Below are 15,260 nucleotides of genomic sequence, written 5' to 3' on the forward strand. Positions count from 1 at the left end.
TTTAGTTGGAGATCATCTCACTGATACAAATTAAAGAAAATATAGCTGGGGAAGTCAATCTTTTAATATCATTTAGGTGGCAGACCAGTTTTTTGGAGAATGAAAAGTAACTGTTTTTGTCTTGCAAATCTCTACAAATCAGAAATGTAAATGCAGTCCACAGTGACCTGAGACTGAGCCTAATTCACTCAATCAGATAGAACCTGAAACCAAGGGAGAACAAAAAAGGGAAATAAGGCCTTTTTAAACTCAAACCACTGGAAAGGCTCCCTCAGCCCAAATCTGATTCATAGCCTCCTTAATGGTTTATCAAGGACAAATACAAATCTTAAAAGTCTTTTCCACAAATAGTAAAAGCCTTAGTCATCTGAGTAAACAAATCTAACTTATTCCAACTGTTATTTACAAACTGGTAAGTTTATATTGTAATACCTGATTCATAACTAAGTGTTAAAGTGAAGCTATGAGATCTCTAGTTTTGTCTGTTTATATGTCTGTATGTACATTATACATATGAGATGTCTCTACCTCCAGAAAATATTATCAAAACTGAATTTATAAAAGAGTTCTATCTAACTGACTTAAAAGTAAATGCTTACAAATTAAAGGTTTCTAAATATAAAGGAAGCAGGCCAGAATGACTTTCAGGTTCACATAATCTAGGAAATATTAATATTAAATTAATATCTGGTATTAAAGCTAGCTTAAGCTTGTTGATTTAATCAATATAGACATGTCTTACTTTTATTGTACCTAGGTATACTGAAGGTCAGTAAGTTCATGTTATTTCTATTGCAGAGTTTATCAGCAAAAAAAAAAAAGAAAAAAAAATTAACTTTGGTATGATGATATTTTCATAAGTTATAAAATAAAGATAAATGAGGTAAGAATTTTCAATGTGCACTCTAGGAATAATTATGTTTTGGGTGTGTCCACCTAAAATAGTTTCTGCAGATTTTTTTTTTTTGGCTGTGTTGGGTCTTCATTGCTGCACGTGGGCTTTCTCTAGTTGCAGTGAGTGGGGGCTACTCTTCATTGCAGTGAGCAGGCTTCTCATGGTGCTTGTTGCGGAGCATGGGGCTCTAGACACGTGGGCTTCAGTTGTTGCAGCACGTGGGCTCAGTAGTTGCGGCACGCAGGCTCAGTAGTTGTGGCGCACCAGCTTAGTTGCTCCACGGCATGTGAGATCTTCGCACCCATGTTCCCTGCATTGGCAGGCGGATTCTTAACCACTGCGCCACCAGGGAAGTCCCTCTGATAACTTTTAGATCATACTGTTACTCAAAAAACTGTGTTTGCCTCTTGAGCCAAAAGATACAACCAAGCCAAAGACTGGGAGAAGGAAGGATTTATTACTTGCATCAAGTAGAGAGAACATCAGGGATCTTTTCCAAAGCACTGTCTCCCCAAACAGCAAAATTGGGGAAGTTTTAAGCTAAGGGTACATGCATATTCACGAAGGGGCTTGGGTGGTGTATGCGTATTCATGAAGGGGCTTGAGCAGAGGAGAATTCAGCATAGAATTGGGGCAAAGTTCAACAGAGTCCAAGCTTCAGTTGATTGAAATCAGAAAAGGTCAACATCATCATTCCATCCTCTATCTGGGTGGGGTCCTTAGTTCCTGCAGAACTCAAAGATATGTATCAGATTGTTATGTACATCCCTTGAGAAGGAACTAGGATCTATTTTATCCCTGAACTATTGTTTCTTGACTGTTTTTCCTTTGTTCCTGTATTCTCTCACTTCCCTTAAGATCATTAATTACTGAGACATGTTTAAGGGCAAGCACTGTGGCCAGGCTTAGACCACAAATTGACTTAGGCCCACAATGGCTTCTCTTATGTTAGGAAAGCCATACCTGGTTCTCTTTCTCCGGGGACCCCCTCCCCTATCTGCTTACAATACCACTGAACTAGGTAAGAAATTACAAAACTCTAATGAAAAACACGATGACTTCATCCAGATCAATAGGAGTTAATTACCTGGGGCTGAATGAACTGATAAATATGGTTTATAATGTTATGACTTTTTTCTGAAATATACTGGCTAAACATCTTGAGGCAGTTGATCATATATTTATCTCTACATAGAATAATTATAATAGAGCAACTCTAGATATGGGAAGAAGCAACAAGGGAAAATACTTCCTGGATTATAAGAGGCTAGTAAGAAAAGAGAGCCAGAGAATTTCAGGTTATCAACAGGGCCTAATCCAAAAAATACCCCAGCACATTGAGTGGCCTATCAACAGAATCCTCACCTGATCCAGCAGTGAGCCTTCCTAGGGTAGTGGGGCAAAACTGGTCATGAAATGCCTACCAAATGTTGGTCAGATTTATGTCCAAGAGAGGGTGCTGTGGACAAAGAATGTCACCAGCCATTTTATTATAGTAAATAAAGGATGTTGAGGCCATCAAGCCATCAGCCACTGCAGCTGCTCCTGATGGCGCACCTGGAGGGAATTCAGGATGTAGAAAAAAACAGGTTGCTGACCCTAGATTGTTAAGGTTCATATCAAAGGAATAATTTCAATAAATCCAGACTCTTGCCTCTTCCTATTCACAGAAAAAGGCTAAATTCATTAACTTGCAATGCCTGGTTTTCTTTAATTAGCAGTAATCTTTTGATGTTCTGATTACCTCTTTCTTTATGTTTGTTTTTTTGCAAAAACTCCTCTATATCCTGGCACCTCCCTTACCTCTTTGCAACAGTCCCTCAGAGTTATCTGAGAGGCTGTATCCTGGACTTAAGTCCTCAGTAGGCCCACCAAATTTTCAACTAATTTCAACTAATTTTCAACTTTTAGGTTGTGTATTTTTTTTTCAGTCAACTTGTCTTTCCTTAGATTTGGGGATAATTGGTTGCCCTGCAACCTCAGGTCACTGATGGGTTAAAGAAAATTGTAAATTTTCAGATTATCTGAATTTTTAAAATTGTTATGAAGATGAGAGCAAGACTTTTCCAGTTTTCTACATCCTAAATGGAACATAGAAGTTTTATTCTGCTTTTTTCCCCTAAATTTTTCTCTCTGTGCTGTTCAGATATTTTCTGTTGACCACTCCTTGAGTTCACTCACCTTGTCTTCTGTTTTATCCAGTTCGTTAAACCATTTTAGTTAGTTCTTTTTATTTTATTTTATTTTTTATTTTTGGCTGTGTTTGGTCTTTGTTGCTGCGTGTGGGCTTTCTCTAGTTGCAGCGAGTGGGGGCTACTCTTCGTTGCGGTGCCCGGGCTTCTCATTGCAGTGGCTTCTCTTGTTGTGGAGCACGGGCTCTAGGCACGCGGGCTTCAGTAGTTGTGGCATGCAGGCTCAGTAGTTGTGGCGCACAGGCTTAGTCGCTCCGCGGCATGTGGGATCTTTCCAAACCAGGGCTCGAACCATTGTCCCCTGCATTGGCAGGCGGATTCTTAACCACTGTGCCACCAGGGAAGCCCAGTTAGTTCTTAATTTTAATCCCTAGAATGTGCATTTATTTTTTACAAATTTTAATTGTCTTTTCTAAATCTCCATCTTTTCATCTATTTCTCCACCTTTCCCCTTATTTTCTTGAAAAGATTAATCATAGTTATGTTAAAGCCCCTGTTTGATATTTCTAATATCTGAGTCGTTTACGGATTTGTTTCTATTATCTGGTGTTGTTTTTTTTTTTAAGAATGTGTTGTTCTTTTAAATTAGATGCTGGACATTGTAATTGAACATTTGTAGAGGCTCTGGATGATATGTTATATATGCTTAAAGAAGGTTAGCATTTCTTTTGTCAGGAAGATAGAGTAGAAATAGACTGACTTATTTCTGTTGAGCCTTTGTTTTATGTTTGTTATTTCGGCTTTGTCTTTCCCGTAGGGCACAGTGTTTATTCTTAAAGCATGTTTCTTATTACTAGGCTATGGCCCCTTTAGGGTCTCAATAGAAAGCCTGATGTGTTTACCAAGGTCGAAAACAAACATTTGTCTCTCCAGTACCACATAGTTGCTGAAATCTCTGCTCAGGTCTTTTTTTTTTTTAGTATATTTATTTTATTTATTTATTTTTGGCTGTGTTTGGTCTTCGTTGCTGCGCGTGGGCTTCTCTAGTTGCAGCGAGCGGGGGCTACTCTTCGTTGCGGTGCCCGGGCTTCTCATTGAGCTGGCTTCTCTTTGTTGGGGAGCATGGGCTCTAAGCTCATGGGCTTCAGTAGTTGTGGCACGTGGGCTCAGTAGCTGTGGCTTGTGGGCTCTAGAGCACAGGCTCAGTAGTGGTGGCACATGGCTTAGTTGCTCCATGGCATATGGGATCTTTCCTGACCAGGGCTCAAACCCGTGTCCCCTGCATTGGCAGGCGGATTCTTAACCACTGTGCCACCAGGGAAGTCCGTCTGCTCAGGTCTTTAAGCACTCCAAATACTGTTTTTCACTGAGTTTCTTGGTGTCTTGTTTTGAGCATCTAAAATTTTTGAGTTGGCCAATGACTTTGAAATTTGGTTGCAGGTTTTTAGGCTCTTTCTTCATTATTCTTTTCTTTTTTCCTTCAAAAAGACTGCTTGAGCATTATTTCTCTGCATTGTGATTTTGAAAAATAAAATGCCTTCAGGAAAAGAGCTAGGATGAATGTGGAACTCAACTGGTATGCTTCCCTTCTCTCAAGAATCAAAAACCTCCAAGTCCTGCTTCCATTGATTGCTCTGCAGTGCTTTCACCTGTTGATTTATGTATTTGTCTAGCCTTTTTAGTTGTTCTCAGCAGGAGAGTTAGTTAAGTGTAAGTTACTTCAGTAAGACCAAAACTGGAAGTTTCTATATGCTCTCTAGTTCCCCTTGCTTGTACTAGTAATCAAGGAGAGGGCAAAGCAGGAAGGATAAAATCATTTATTATTTATACCCTACTTATTTCCCAGATGGGTTTGTGGCAGGCCACCTGGTTTTCCAGGAGCAACCCCTAGACTTTAGGAGAGCTCTGAGGCCAAGCTTCCATGGAAATGACCATAGCTAGCCTCCAGTCCTGACTCTGCCCTAACCAGCTGTATGACTTTAGACAAATTGCTCGTTTTCTTTGAATATAATTTTCTCTGTACCTAAAATAGGATTAGTAGTTGACTCGCTTACAGGAATATTATGAGGATGAGCAGTGAAAGTACAGGAAAATCTTTTGAAAAACTGTAAAAGTCTGCAGAGACAGAGCATCTCTTATGTTTCACCCTACAGCCCAGAAATAGCACAGAACCAAGAGTGAGGATCCCAGGATATTGGTTTGGCTTAGCCACTAACTAGCTGTTGACTCTGGGTAAATCATTTCATTCTTCCTGATCTGTACTTTGAGAATTTATCAAACTGTAAATGATAAGAGAAAAAGAAAACATTTAAACAATGAAGCCCAAGCCTGTGAGCCAGCAGTTACTCAAGGGGAGGTATCAGCCAGATTAATTCTCTTCCTCTCCGCAGTTGGGTGTTATCAATCGTACCTGCATTTAAAGGAAACTTGGATCTGCTGGACAAGTGAGATGAGTGCTGTAGCCTGCATTTAGAAGATGAACATGGATTTTTCACGCCTTCTAGAGGAAAAAGAAAGAGGGAAGAGGAAGGGCAAGAGAAGACAGATGTGATCACTGGCATCATTTCACCTGGACTGAACGCTAGGCTCTGTGCCTATAACTATACCTGGGCTTGACCCCAGAACTGGCAATTTTCTAAGGTAAAAATGAAAACAGAGATAAAGTGTGTGCTAGGATGAGTCAGAGAGACTTCACAGTCATACTGAGATTGTAATCAGATGTCAGCTTGAAAATATCTTTAATTTTCCTGAGTTTCTATAAGAATGTACAATAGTAGACTACAACTGCAAGTTTACCTACTGTTTTTCAAATTCTTTTTCTGTATTAAATTACTTAATTTTCCTAATCATCTTGTCAAATGGCATGGGGCAATTAGGTGGGGCAGGAATAACAGAAGGGGCCCAGAGAGGCAAAATGAGTTGCTCTAGGTTGCAGAATATAACACACATTTACTCTGGTAGGGCTTTTATGTTTGTGTGTACGTGTGTGTGTGTGTGTGTGTGTGTGTGTGTGCGTGCGCGCGCGTGCATGGAGCTAGGGAAATAGAGATATGTTTTCCTATTTTGGTGATTGTTATCATCATCTACATACCCAATAATCTAAGCCAGAAATCTGTGTTTGTTTGTTTCACTTATTTTACAGATCTTTATTGATTGCCTAATATTGTGGCAGGCCTTGAGCCTGGGGATACAGTGGTGAACAAGATAAAGAGCCTGTGCTTGATGAGATCATGGTCTACTGGGAGACAAGTAAACATTTAGAGCACTAAATGCTCTGTAGTCTTCTGCAGGAGCATGTTGCAGTAGGGGTGTGGGGAAAAGGGTCTTAAGTCTCATCTGGAGGGAATCATGGAAAGCTTCATTGAAGAGAGTAGCCTTGCAACAGAGACTTGAAGGTGGTGTGGGAATTTTCCAGGTAAGTAAATAGGAACAGGGTGTTGGAGGCAGAAGGAACAGCATCCACAAACAGGTACAAGGGAACATCAAGTGTTTAGGGAACAACGTACAGCTCAGTATTACTGGCAGGTAGGAGCAGGAAGAAAATAGATCATTTTGAACAATTTTGAAGAATTAACTTCCCCCTTTCATTTACTCCCTTATGCCCAATTAGTCACCACATCCTGTAGATTTGTTTCCTTCTCTCCATCTACTGCTTTGGTTAGAGCTTCACCATGTCTGACCTGGACTGTTGCTTTTGTCTCCTGACTGGTCTCCCTGTCCCCAGTGTGCATCCTTCCAATCCATTCTCCTCTTGCCTCCGCAGCTGGTTCCAAATAAGCCCAAACTTTTAGCCTGGCTTACAGAGCCCATCTCCATCTGGCACTTAACTGCATCTCCAGACTTATTTCTTGATAAACTACCACCGTCTCATTCACATTTTCCCCCTCCATTCCTTAACTAATTTCTTAATTTATTTTGTCCCTCCTTCATTAGTTTCTCAAAAATTTGCCTCTGTTCTTTAGCTATTTTTTTTTAACATCTTTATTGGAGTATAATTGCTTTACAATGGTGTGTTAGTTTCTGCTTTATAACAAAGTGAATCAGTTATACATATACATATATCCCCATATCTCCTCCCTCTTGCATCTCCCTGCCTCCCACCCTCCCTATGCCACCCCTCTAGGTGGTCACAAAGCACGGAGCTGATCTCCCTGTGCTATGCGGCTGCTTCCCACTAGCTATCGGTTTTACATTTGGTAGTGTATATATGTCCATGCCACTCTCTCACTTTGTCCCAGCTTACCCTTCCCCCTCCCCGTGTGCTCAAGTCCATTCTCTAGTAGGTCTGCATCTTCAGCTATTTTTTACAGCCTCCTTAGTGTGTCAGGGAAGTCTTCACTTCTCTGCCTTTGTTTCAATTTCTCCCTCTGGTGGTATATCTTTCCCCTTCTCCATCAGTGATTCCCTACTTACCTTTCAAAACTTTCCAGACTCAGGGCCAATGTTACCAACTCTGTAAAGCCTTTCTTGACACATGTCTTTCCTCACTGATTTGTAATTCTTTCATGGCAGAGGCAATATCCCATTCATCTTTGTGTCCTCAGCACCCAGAACTGTGCCTGGGTGATGGTGAATACTTAAATATTTGTTAAATGGATTAGTAAAAGACTTCCTAGCAGTCATTTAGAATTGAATCATGTACAGTCCTTCATTCTGTTGTTTTCTAGCAACTGTCTTTCCTGTACAAAATGATGCTAAGTTTTCTGAGTACAGAGATCCTTCTCTTATTTTCTTCTCCATACTACCCCGTGCCTAGTTCTGTGCTGGGCAGCGCTCCTGCTGATGTGCCTGTTAGGAATTCCTGCAGAATTCTTAGACCTGACCCTGCAAAATAGTCTTTAGAACATATAAATATTTAACTTGAGAGTTGCACTCCTCCTCTACAGAGAAGGGCAGGAACAGCAAAGGAGGGCCCAGGGCAAAATGGGCCAATCAGGAAATCCTTCTCTCTCATCTCCAGCCCATCCCTTCAGAGTCAAGGTCTCGTGGAGCTGAGTTTTTCTTTCTGTCCTTCACTGAGGCACCAGAAGGAATCCTGCAAACTGGAGTAAGTAATGGTCTTGGAGGAGGGCAGGAACCTGATTTGCCAGATTTCTTAATTGATCATATTTAGACCAAATTCAAGTAGTTCTGTGCCTATACAGGAAAGCCCTGATTTAAAAAACAAAAGTTGTTTATGTATGTTGAATAAAATTATATTTAAATGGTTGAAGAGATCACAGTAAAAAACAAAAAGCAATTCCATAAAATTGAAGGAAAATTTCTACAAAGTAAAAAAAATCTCAGATGAACCTATATTATAACTTTGAATGTTTATCTATTAAGGTTGCTTATAGTGAGGCTCAAGTGTTTGTTTCTTTATTCTCTCATTTTGTTTTAAAACTTTCTTTACTGGGGATAATTAACATTCATACTGATTATTCTACATGTAGATTTCTTTTATTTCTCTCATTAGGTACTCTCTTAGATGCTCCAAAAACAATTCTCATGCTACATTATAGTCAGGAACTGGAAAGTCTGTTAATCTTGGTTTCTCAGTAATATGTTGGGGGCTGTGGTCTTCCCAGCCCTCTGCCTCCTTGTTTTCTTCTTACTCAGCACAGCTCAGTGGGGCCACCTGGAGGCTAACAGGAGTAGTTGTCCTCTAACCCTTCCTTAAGGGGACTGAAGAGAGTCCTTTCTAGTTCGGGTCCTGGAGCCCTGGGTGAGCCACTGATTCATTTCAGTTCCCTTGCCCTTCATTTCTCTTTTCCTATCTTATTTCCCCTTCCTTTGCTATTCACAATAGGAAGTAGAAGTCTATATTTCATTGTTTATTATTTTAGAATTATGTTTCCAATTTTCTCAATTCTTAAAGAAATCAACTAAATCTCTAAATATTTTTAGTTTTGTTTTCCTGTGGGTAACTGGCCCTAAAAGTTCTATCTGGCCCCATATTATAGAACAACTAATCTTTCAGCCTTGGCTCTGAATTTGTTTTTCAGGAGAGCAGGAGATGGAGAAAACAAATGGAAGAGAGGGCATTGCTCTGTCCACAGTGGAGATTGGCATAGAGAACCCAGGGCTGGAGCTCACGGTAACTCACCAGTTTAGTTTCTGCACATCTCTGTGGGCTGATGCATGGCCTCATGTAGGGTCTTTGATTGCTCGCAATCCCTATCACCCCTGGAAGGGCCTTACGACTGACCTCAACTCTACCTGTGCTTACAGGAAGAAGGAATAAATCCTGAGGGAACCAGGAAGATTGAAGAGCGAGGACACAGCCTTGGGGATGGATTGGAACGCCCCACTCAACAGAGGTACAGGTGTTCTGGCATTGATTCAGTTAAGGCCTAGGGTTGGCTAGTATGGTTGGTGGACTCAGAAGAGGTCAAACTTGCCCTGTTCTCAGGAGCTTATGATCTATGTTGTCGAAATAAGACTCACAGCCACCTGCTGTTACCAAGTGCACGTATACATTTTTATGTAATTAATTGTTACATAAACCTGTGCCATAAGTAATGAGTTCAGCGATATCAGTGTTGGTTGGACCAGCAACAAAAAGAACAGAAATGAGAATAACAACAACTAACATTTATTGAGTACTTACTATTGTGCAGAATGCTTTATGAAACTAAATCATTTAATTTTCATGCCAACAGGTGGGTACTAATTTTAGTCCCCTTTTTCAATTAGAAAATTGAGGCTTAGATATTAACTTACCCATATAATTTTTTTAAAATGGCTCTTTTGGAATACTCAGATTTGGGGATGAGGAGAAAGAGAAATCAGAAGTTTAAAAAGATGGAGAAGGACCCACCAAAAGAGATAATAGAGAAAGGTAAAAAGTACAGTCTTGAAAGTCAAAAGGGAAGAAAGTGTCAAGAATGAAGGTACAATGAATCCACAATGTTCTGTGTATCAGGAGACAAGGAAGGAGAAAAATCTCTGAATTTGGTCATGGTCATAATCGCAGAAGTAATGTCTATAGAAGTTGTTGGGGTAAAATAGGTCAGATGGAAGCTGTGTTCCACGGTGTGGAAAAGAGTCTGGGTATTTATAAAAAAGTGCAGGGTTTTCCTGGTGGCGCAGTGGTTGAGGGTCCGCCTGCCGATGCAGGGGATGCGGGTTCGTGCCCCAATCCGGTAGGATCCCAGATGCCGCGGAGCTGCTGGGCCCGTGAGCCATGGCCGCTAAGCCTGTGTGTACGGAGCCTGTGCTCCGCAACAGAGAGGCCGCAGCAGTGAGGATCCCGCGTACTGAAAAAAAAAAAAAAAAAAAAAAAAAAAAGTGCAGAAGTCATACGTTAAGAAGCTTAGAAGAGGATATTGGATAGTTTCTAAAGGGAGTTTATGGATATGTGTTTTTTCTTTTTCTTTTTTGGCTGTGTGGTGTCTTCATTGCTACACGTGGGCTTTCTCTAGTTGCAGTGAGTGGGGGCTACTCTTCATTGTGGTGCGCAGGCTTCTCATTGTGGTGGCTTCTCTTGTTGTGGAGCATGGGCTCTAGGTGCGTGGGCCTCAGTGGTTGTGGCACACGGGCTTCAGTAGTTGTGGCACACGGGCTTAGTTGCTCTGCGGCATGTGGGATGTTCCCGGACCAGGTCTCGAACCCGTGTCCCCTGCATGGGTAGGCAGATTCTTAACCACTGTGCCACCAGGGAAGTCCTGGATATGTCTTTTCTTCTCTTTATTTTTAGGAATTAACTAAGTGACTTCATAGAGAAAACAAGCTTAACTTTTTTTTTTGGTGGTGGGGTACGTGGGCCTCTTACTGTCGTGGCCTCTCCCGTTGTGGAGCACAGGCTCCAGATGTGCAGGCTTAGTGGCCATGGCTCACGAGCCTAGCTGCTCCACGGCATGTGGGATCTTCCCGGACCGGGGCATGAACCCGTGTCCCCTGCATCGGCAGGCGGACTCTCAACAACTGCGCCACCAGGGAAGCCCAAGCTTAACTTTTTAAATTCTATTTTCTTCTCCAGAAGTTCACGTCTAGATACAAATTGATATATATCAATGTGGACATTACCACTTTGTATTTTTGTTTTTCCACTTATTTTATACATCACATTTCTGTGAATTGACAGTAAGCTTTCTATAAATTTTCATGCTTACATAATATTTCATACTCTGTTTACCAATATAGTGGTTAATGTGAATTCTAGAATCAGACTGCTTAGGTCTATATATGAACTCTACCCAGTGATGTGCTGGTATATGTTTAAGAAATGGCTCTCCAAGAATAGTTTTTTTTTGCGGTATGCGGGCCTCTCACTGTTGTGGCCTCTCCCGTTGCGGAGCACAGGCTCCAGACGCGCAGGCTCAGCGGCCATGGCTCACGGGCCCAGCCGCTCTGCGGCATGTGGGATCTTCCCGGACCAGGGCACGAACCCATGTCCCCTGCATCGGCAGGCGGACTCTCAACCACTGCGCCACCAGGGAAGCCCTCCAAGAGTAGTTTTGCCATGAATATTGGTTCATATTTTTGCTCGCCTTAGTGAGTAAGACCCTGGGTTGGCAAACTTTTTCTGTAAAGGGCCTGATAGTAAATATTTTAGGCTTTTCAGGCCATAGGGTCTCTGCCACAGCTACTCAACTGTACCATTTTAGTGGGAAAGCAGCCACAGATGATACTAAACAAATGGGCATGGCTGTGTTCTTAAAACTTTATTTATAAAAACAAGGATGGACTGGCCCACAGACCATAGTTTGCCACTTCTTGATCTAGACAAAATAATAAATCAACCTTTGATTTGTAGCATTTGCCTGTAGTATAAATACTCTCAACATGGCTTATTTCAAGCTACCAATGGGATGTCATTGAATGAGGAGTTGGGAAGAGATGGGCAATGGCATATCATTACATAAGATTTCCACCATACACACAGAAGAGAGAACCTTAAGAGCTTAGGTAACAGTAAAATGTAGCAAAATGATTAGGAGGTGTCCTGAGATTTATGACCTGTGTTGTTAAAAACCAGAAGCTTGGTGTCATAGTTATGGCATATTAGTCAGCCTCTGCCTCTTCCGGTAGCGTCAGGGCCTCCTGCTTTGCACCTGCCATGCTGTGGCTCAGCTTCCAGTGATGTGTCCTAGTGTGCCCAGTGGTTGTTGAGACAGTGGTCAAGCTACCTATAGATTAAAGCCTATTTAAACACAGGGCTGTGTCTTTCTCTATTAAACTTAAACCTTCTAACTTCTGTGGAGCCTTTAGAAGATTGTTTGATAATTGGTTTATATTTAGCCCAGTGACTGTGCTGGGCATAGAAAAGACAGAGTATAGATCCATCTTAAAGTGCCCTGCCCAAGTTAGGGAGTAGGTTCCATGAAGCTGTTGATCAGCTCTTGACTCTTCTAATACTGGGCTTAACTTTTTTTAAAATTTCATTTTAAAAAATTGAAGTGTAGTTGATTTACAATGTTGGGCTTGAATTCTTATTCTATTTTATTTTTTTCTGGCTGCATTGCACAGCATGCCAGATCTTAGTTCCCCAACCAGGGATGGAACCCAGGTCCCCTGTAGTGGAAGGGTGGAGTCTTAACCACTGGACCACTAGGGAAGTCTGTGGACCTGCCTACATTTTGTCAGATTGCTGTTGGTGTCTTAAACTGCTCTGATGTATAATTGTGTCCAGTTACCTCAAATCTCATCAACTTTATATTTTCTCAGATGAAAAATTTGTTACACAGATGTTAAATCATGCTTTAAAGTTATAACTTGCATTTCTTTGAATCCTAGTAAAGCTATACATTTTCCCCATTTAGTTTACTTTCCGTATTTCTGTGTGTGGTTTGCTTTCCTTCTTTTACCACCTATAGTAGAATCTGGATTTTGAAACTCATTTCATTTCTGCTGAACTATTCAAATAGCACCCGTACAGAAACCCATACTGTTTCCAGTCCTTCCCACTTGCTACACACCTATCTTATATAGATTCTACCAGAACTGCCTAAAGCATGACTCTGAACTGCCTTGTTCAAAAACCTCTATCATTCCCCACTGGTTGGCATTCAAGTCTTCCCCACTCCTCCTGCTCTCCAGCCATGATTTGTACCTAAGTTGACTTTCCAAAATTAACTCTTACAATTCCCTTTCTAATGCTACTCTATGCATTAGAATTAACCCTCAATTGTTCCTTAAATATAACTTTTCATTTCCTGCCTCTGTGTCATGTTTTCCATCATTCTCTCTGCGTGAAATGTCTTTTCATTTTACATCTTTCTGCCCAGATACAACATATCTTTTAAGGCCCAACTCAAGAGCAATCATGTCCATGATATTATCACAAATGGTCTTCCTCTTCCTCAACCTCACTGGCCACAGTCCAAAGAGGCCCCTTCTTCCTCAAAGCTCCCATACATTTCTATTTGATCTTCTCTAATAACACTTAAAAGTTTTGACACTGTGTTACAGATTTATATGTATATTGCATCCCCTAAACTGGACTGTAAATACATTGAGGGCAGATCCATGTCTACTTCATCCTTTTATCTCCTATAGCACCTGGTACAATGCTTTACCCATAGTATATACTCAAAAATTCAAAAATATTCAGAGTTCAATAGATACACTTTTGAAGTAGAATTGACAAGATTTGATGACGATTAAGGCCAGCCATTCTCAGGACACATACTCAGGCCCCTGTCTTTATCCTTTCTTCTGTTCTTGGTTCCTCAGGATATCCTTAATCTGATCCTTCAGTGCAAACTATTTTAACTTCTCTTTCTTTTCATTACTCTTTCTGAATTTAGACATTTCTATAAAGCAATTTAGCAAAACATAAACATTTTAAAGAGGGTTCTTTCTGTTGTTGTTAGAATTCAAAAATGTTTGGTAGTGGTGAGGGGTGTTTGTTTTAAAGAACTAGTGAACTTGAGCACATCTGATGGCTGAAAGAAGGAGCCAGGAGAGTCAAAGAAAGAAAAGGAATGGACAATAGAAGAGGATGGAGATAGTGAGATAAATAATTGTCAGATAAGCCCTTAGGAGTTGCGAGGAGGTGGAATTGAGATCAAGAGTTGGAGGATTTGCTTTGGTAAGTGAGAAGGCCAGTTTTCCCTAAGATTTTAGAAAGGAGGCTCAGAAGCTATTGGGTCAGAGATGTGCTAAAGGATCTAGGTCAAGACAGGCTGAATTTCTGTAAAACAGAGGGTATACCTGCTGAAAGCAAAGGAAACTAGGCTTCATAAGAGCATCCCTCTACCCCTCAGTCCCACAGACCCTCAGCCATATGCCCTTATGCCCCCCACCACCACCCCCACAGTGATGCTAGGGTCCTGGGGCTGGCTTAGCAGGGAAGCATCCTGTCCTAAGTTTAGGTCTGGCTGATGGAAGGGCCAGTAGACCTGAGAAGGGCTCTTCTGCCCTAGAGGAAAAGAGACATGTACTTTTTCCTAGCTTGTCTTCTAAATACTAACTCTTCTGGTTCTTGATTCCAGAAATGAAGAGTTGGATCATTAAAATTTTCTTTTACATGTATGGTTTTTCATTCAAGTCAATTACCAGGAAAAAAAGGATAATGATCATGTACCAAATTAATATTGCTTTAAATCTTGCTGAATTTCAGCTATAAATTCTGTTCAGATAGGCCTAGTCTTCACGTGGAGCCCAGTAAAGTCATTACAACTTAAAACAATTAAGTGGAACTTTGGCACCAAACTGGACTGCCTGAGCCATCTTCAGTGGTTTGGCACTTCACTTTGTTACATGTGGACTCACCTGCTTATTTACCTTAGTAGTTGTTTTAAAACTTCTATTCTTTTCAAATTCTCAACCCATTTTTTCTTACCCATCCCCATCTCCACTGCTTTATAATAGCTATACAATCTCCACTGTATATAATCCAATATCATTCCTTTCTAAGAAGGTAAGTATTTTTGTTACTAAGACCCCCATTCATTACTTATAATTTTCTTTGTCTTTGTCCTCTTTTTTTTTCCATTCTCTCAGAAAAAGAGCAGTCTCCCTCTTGCTTTTTTTTTTTTTTTTTTGTGGTACGTGGGCCTTTCACTGTTGTGGCCTCTCCCGTTGTGGAGCACAGGCTCCGGACATGCAGGCTCAGCAGCCATGGCTCACGAGCCTAGCCGCTCCGCGGCATGTGGGATCTTCCCGGACTGGGGTACAAACCCATGTCCCCTGCATCAGCAGGCGGACTCTCAACCACTGCGCCACCAGGGAAGCCCCTCCCTCTTGCTTTTTAAAGCTAACCTGCCAGTCTCTGCTTTTTAATTGGCATTTTTAGGCCATTTACATTT

At 41.1% G+C, this 15,260-nt stretch overlaps 1 protein-coding gene across 1 annotated transcript in view; it reads left to right on the forward strand.

Annotated features, from left to right (window-relative positions):
• The first annotated feature begins 9,011 nt into the window (after window positions 1–9,011).
• SLC28A2 (solute carrier family 28 member 2) overlaps window positions 9,012–15,260 on the forward strand; it is a 39,546-nt gene continuing 33,297 nt past the window's right edge. The window contains exons 1-2 of the mRNA XM_079914010.1: window positions 9,012–9,103; window positions 9,238–9,326. Of these exons, the coding sequence (XP_079770136.1) occupies window positions 9,023–9,103; window positions 9,238–9,326 (170 nt within the window). The 5' untranslated portion in view covers window positions 9,012–9,022. The remainder of the gene's footprint in view (window positions 9,104–9,237; window positions 9,327–15,260) is intronic.

The sequence above is a fragment of the Stenella coeruleoalba genome (assembly GCF_951394435.1).
Source record: "Stenella coeruleoalba genome assembly, chromosome: 2".
NCBI lineage: Eukaryota > Metazoa > Chordata > Mammalia > Artiodactyla > Delphinidae > Stenella > Stenella coeruleoalba.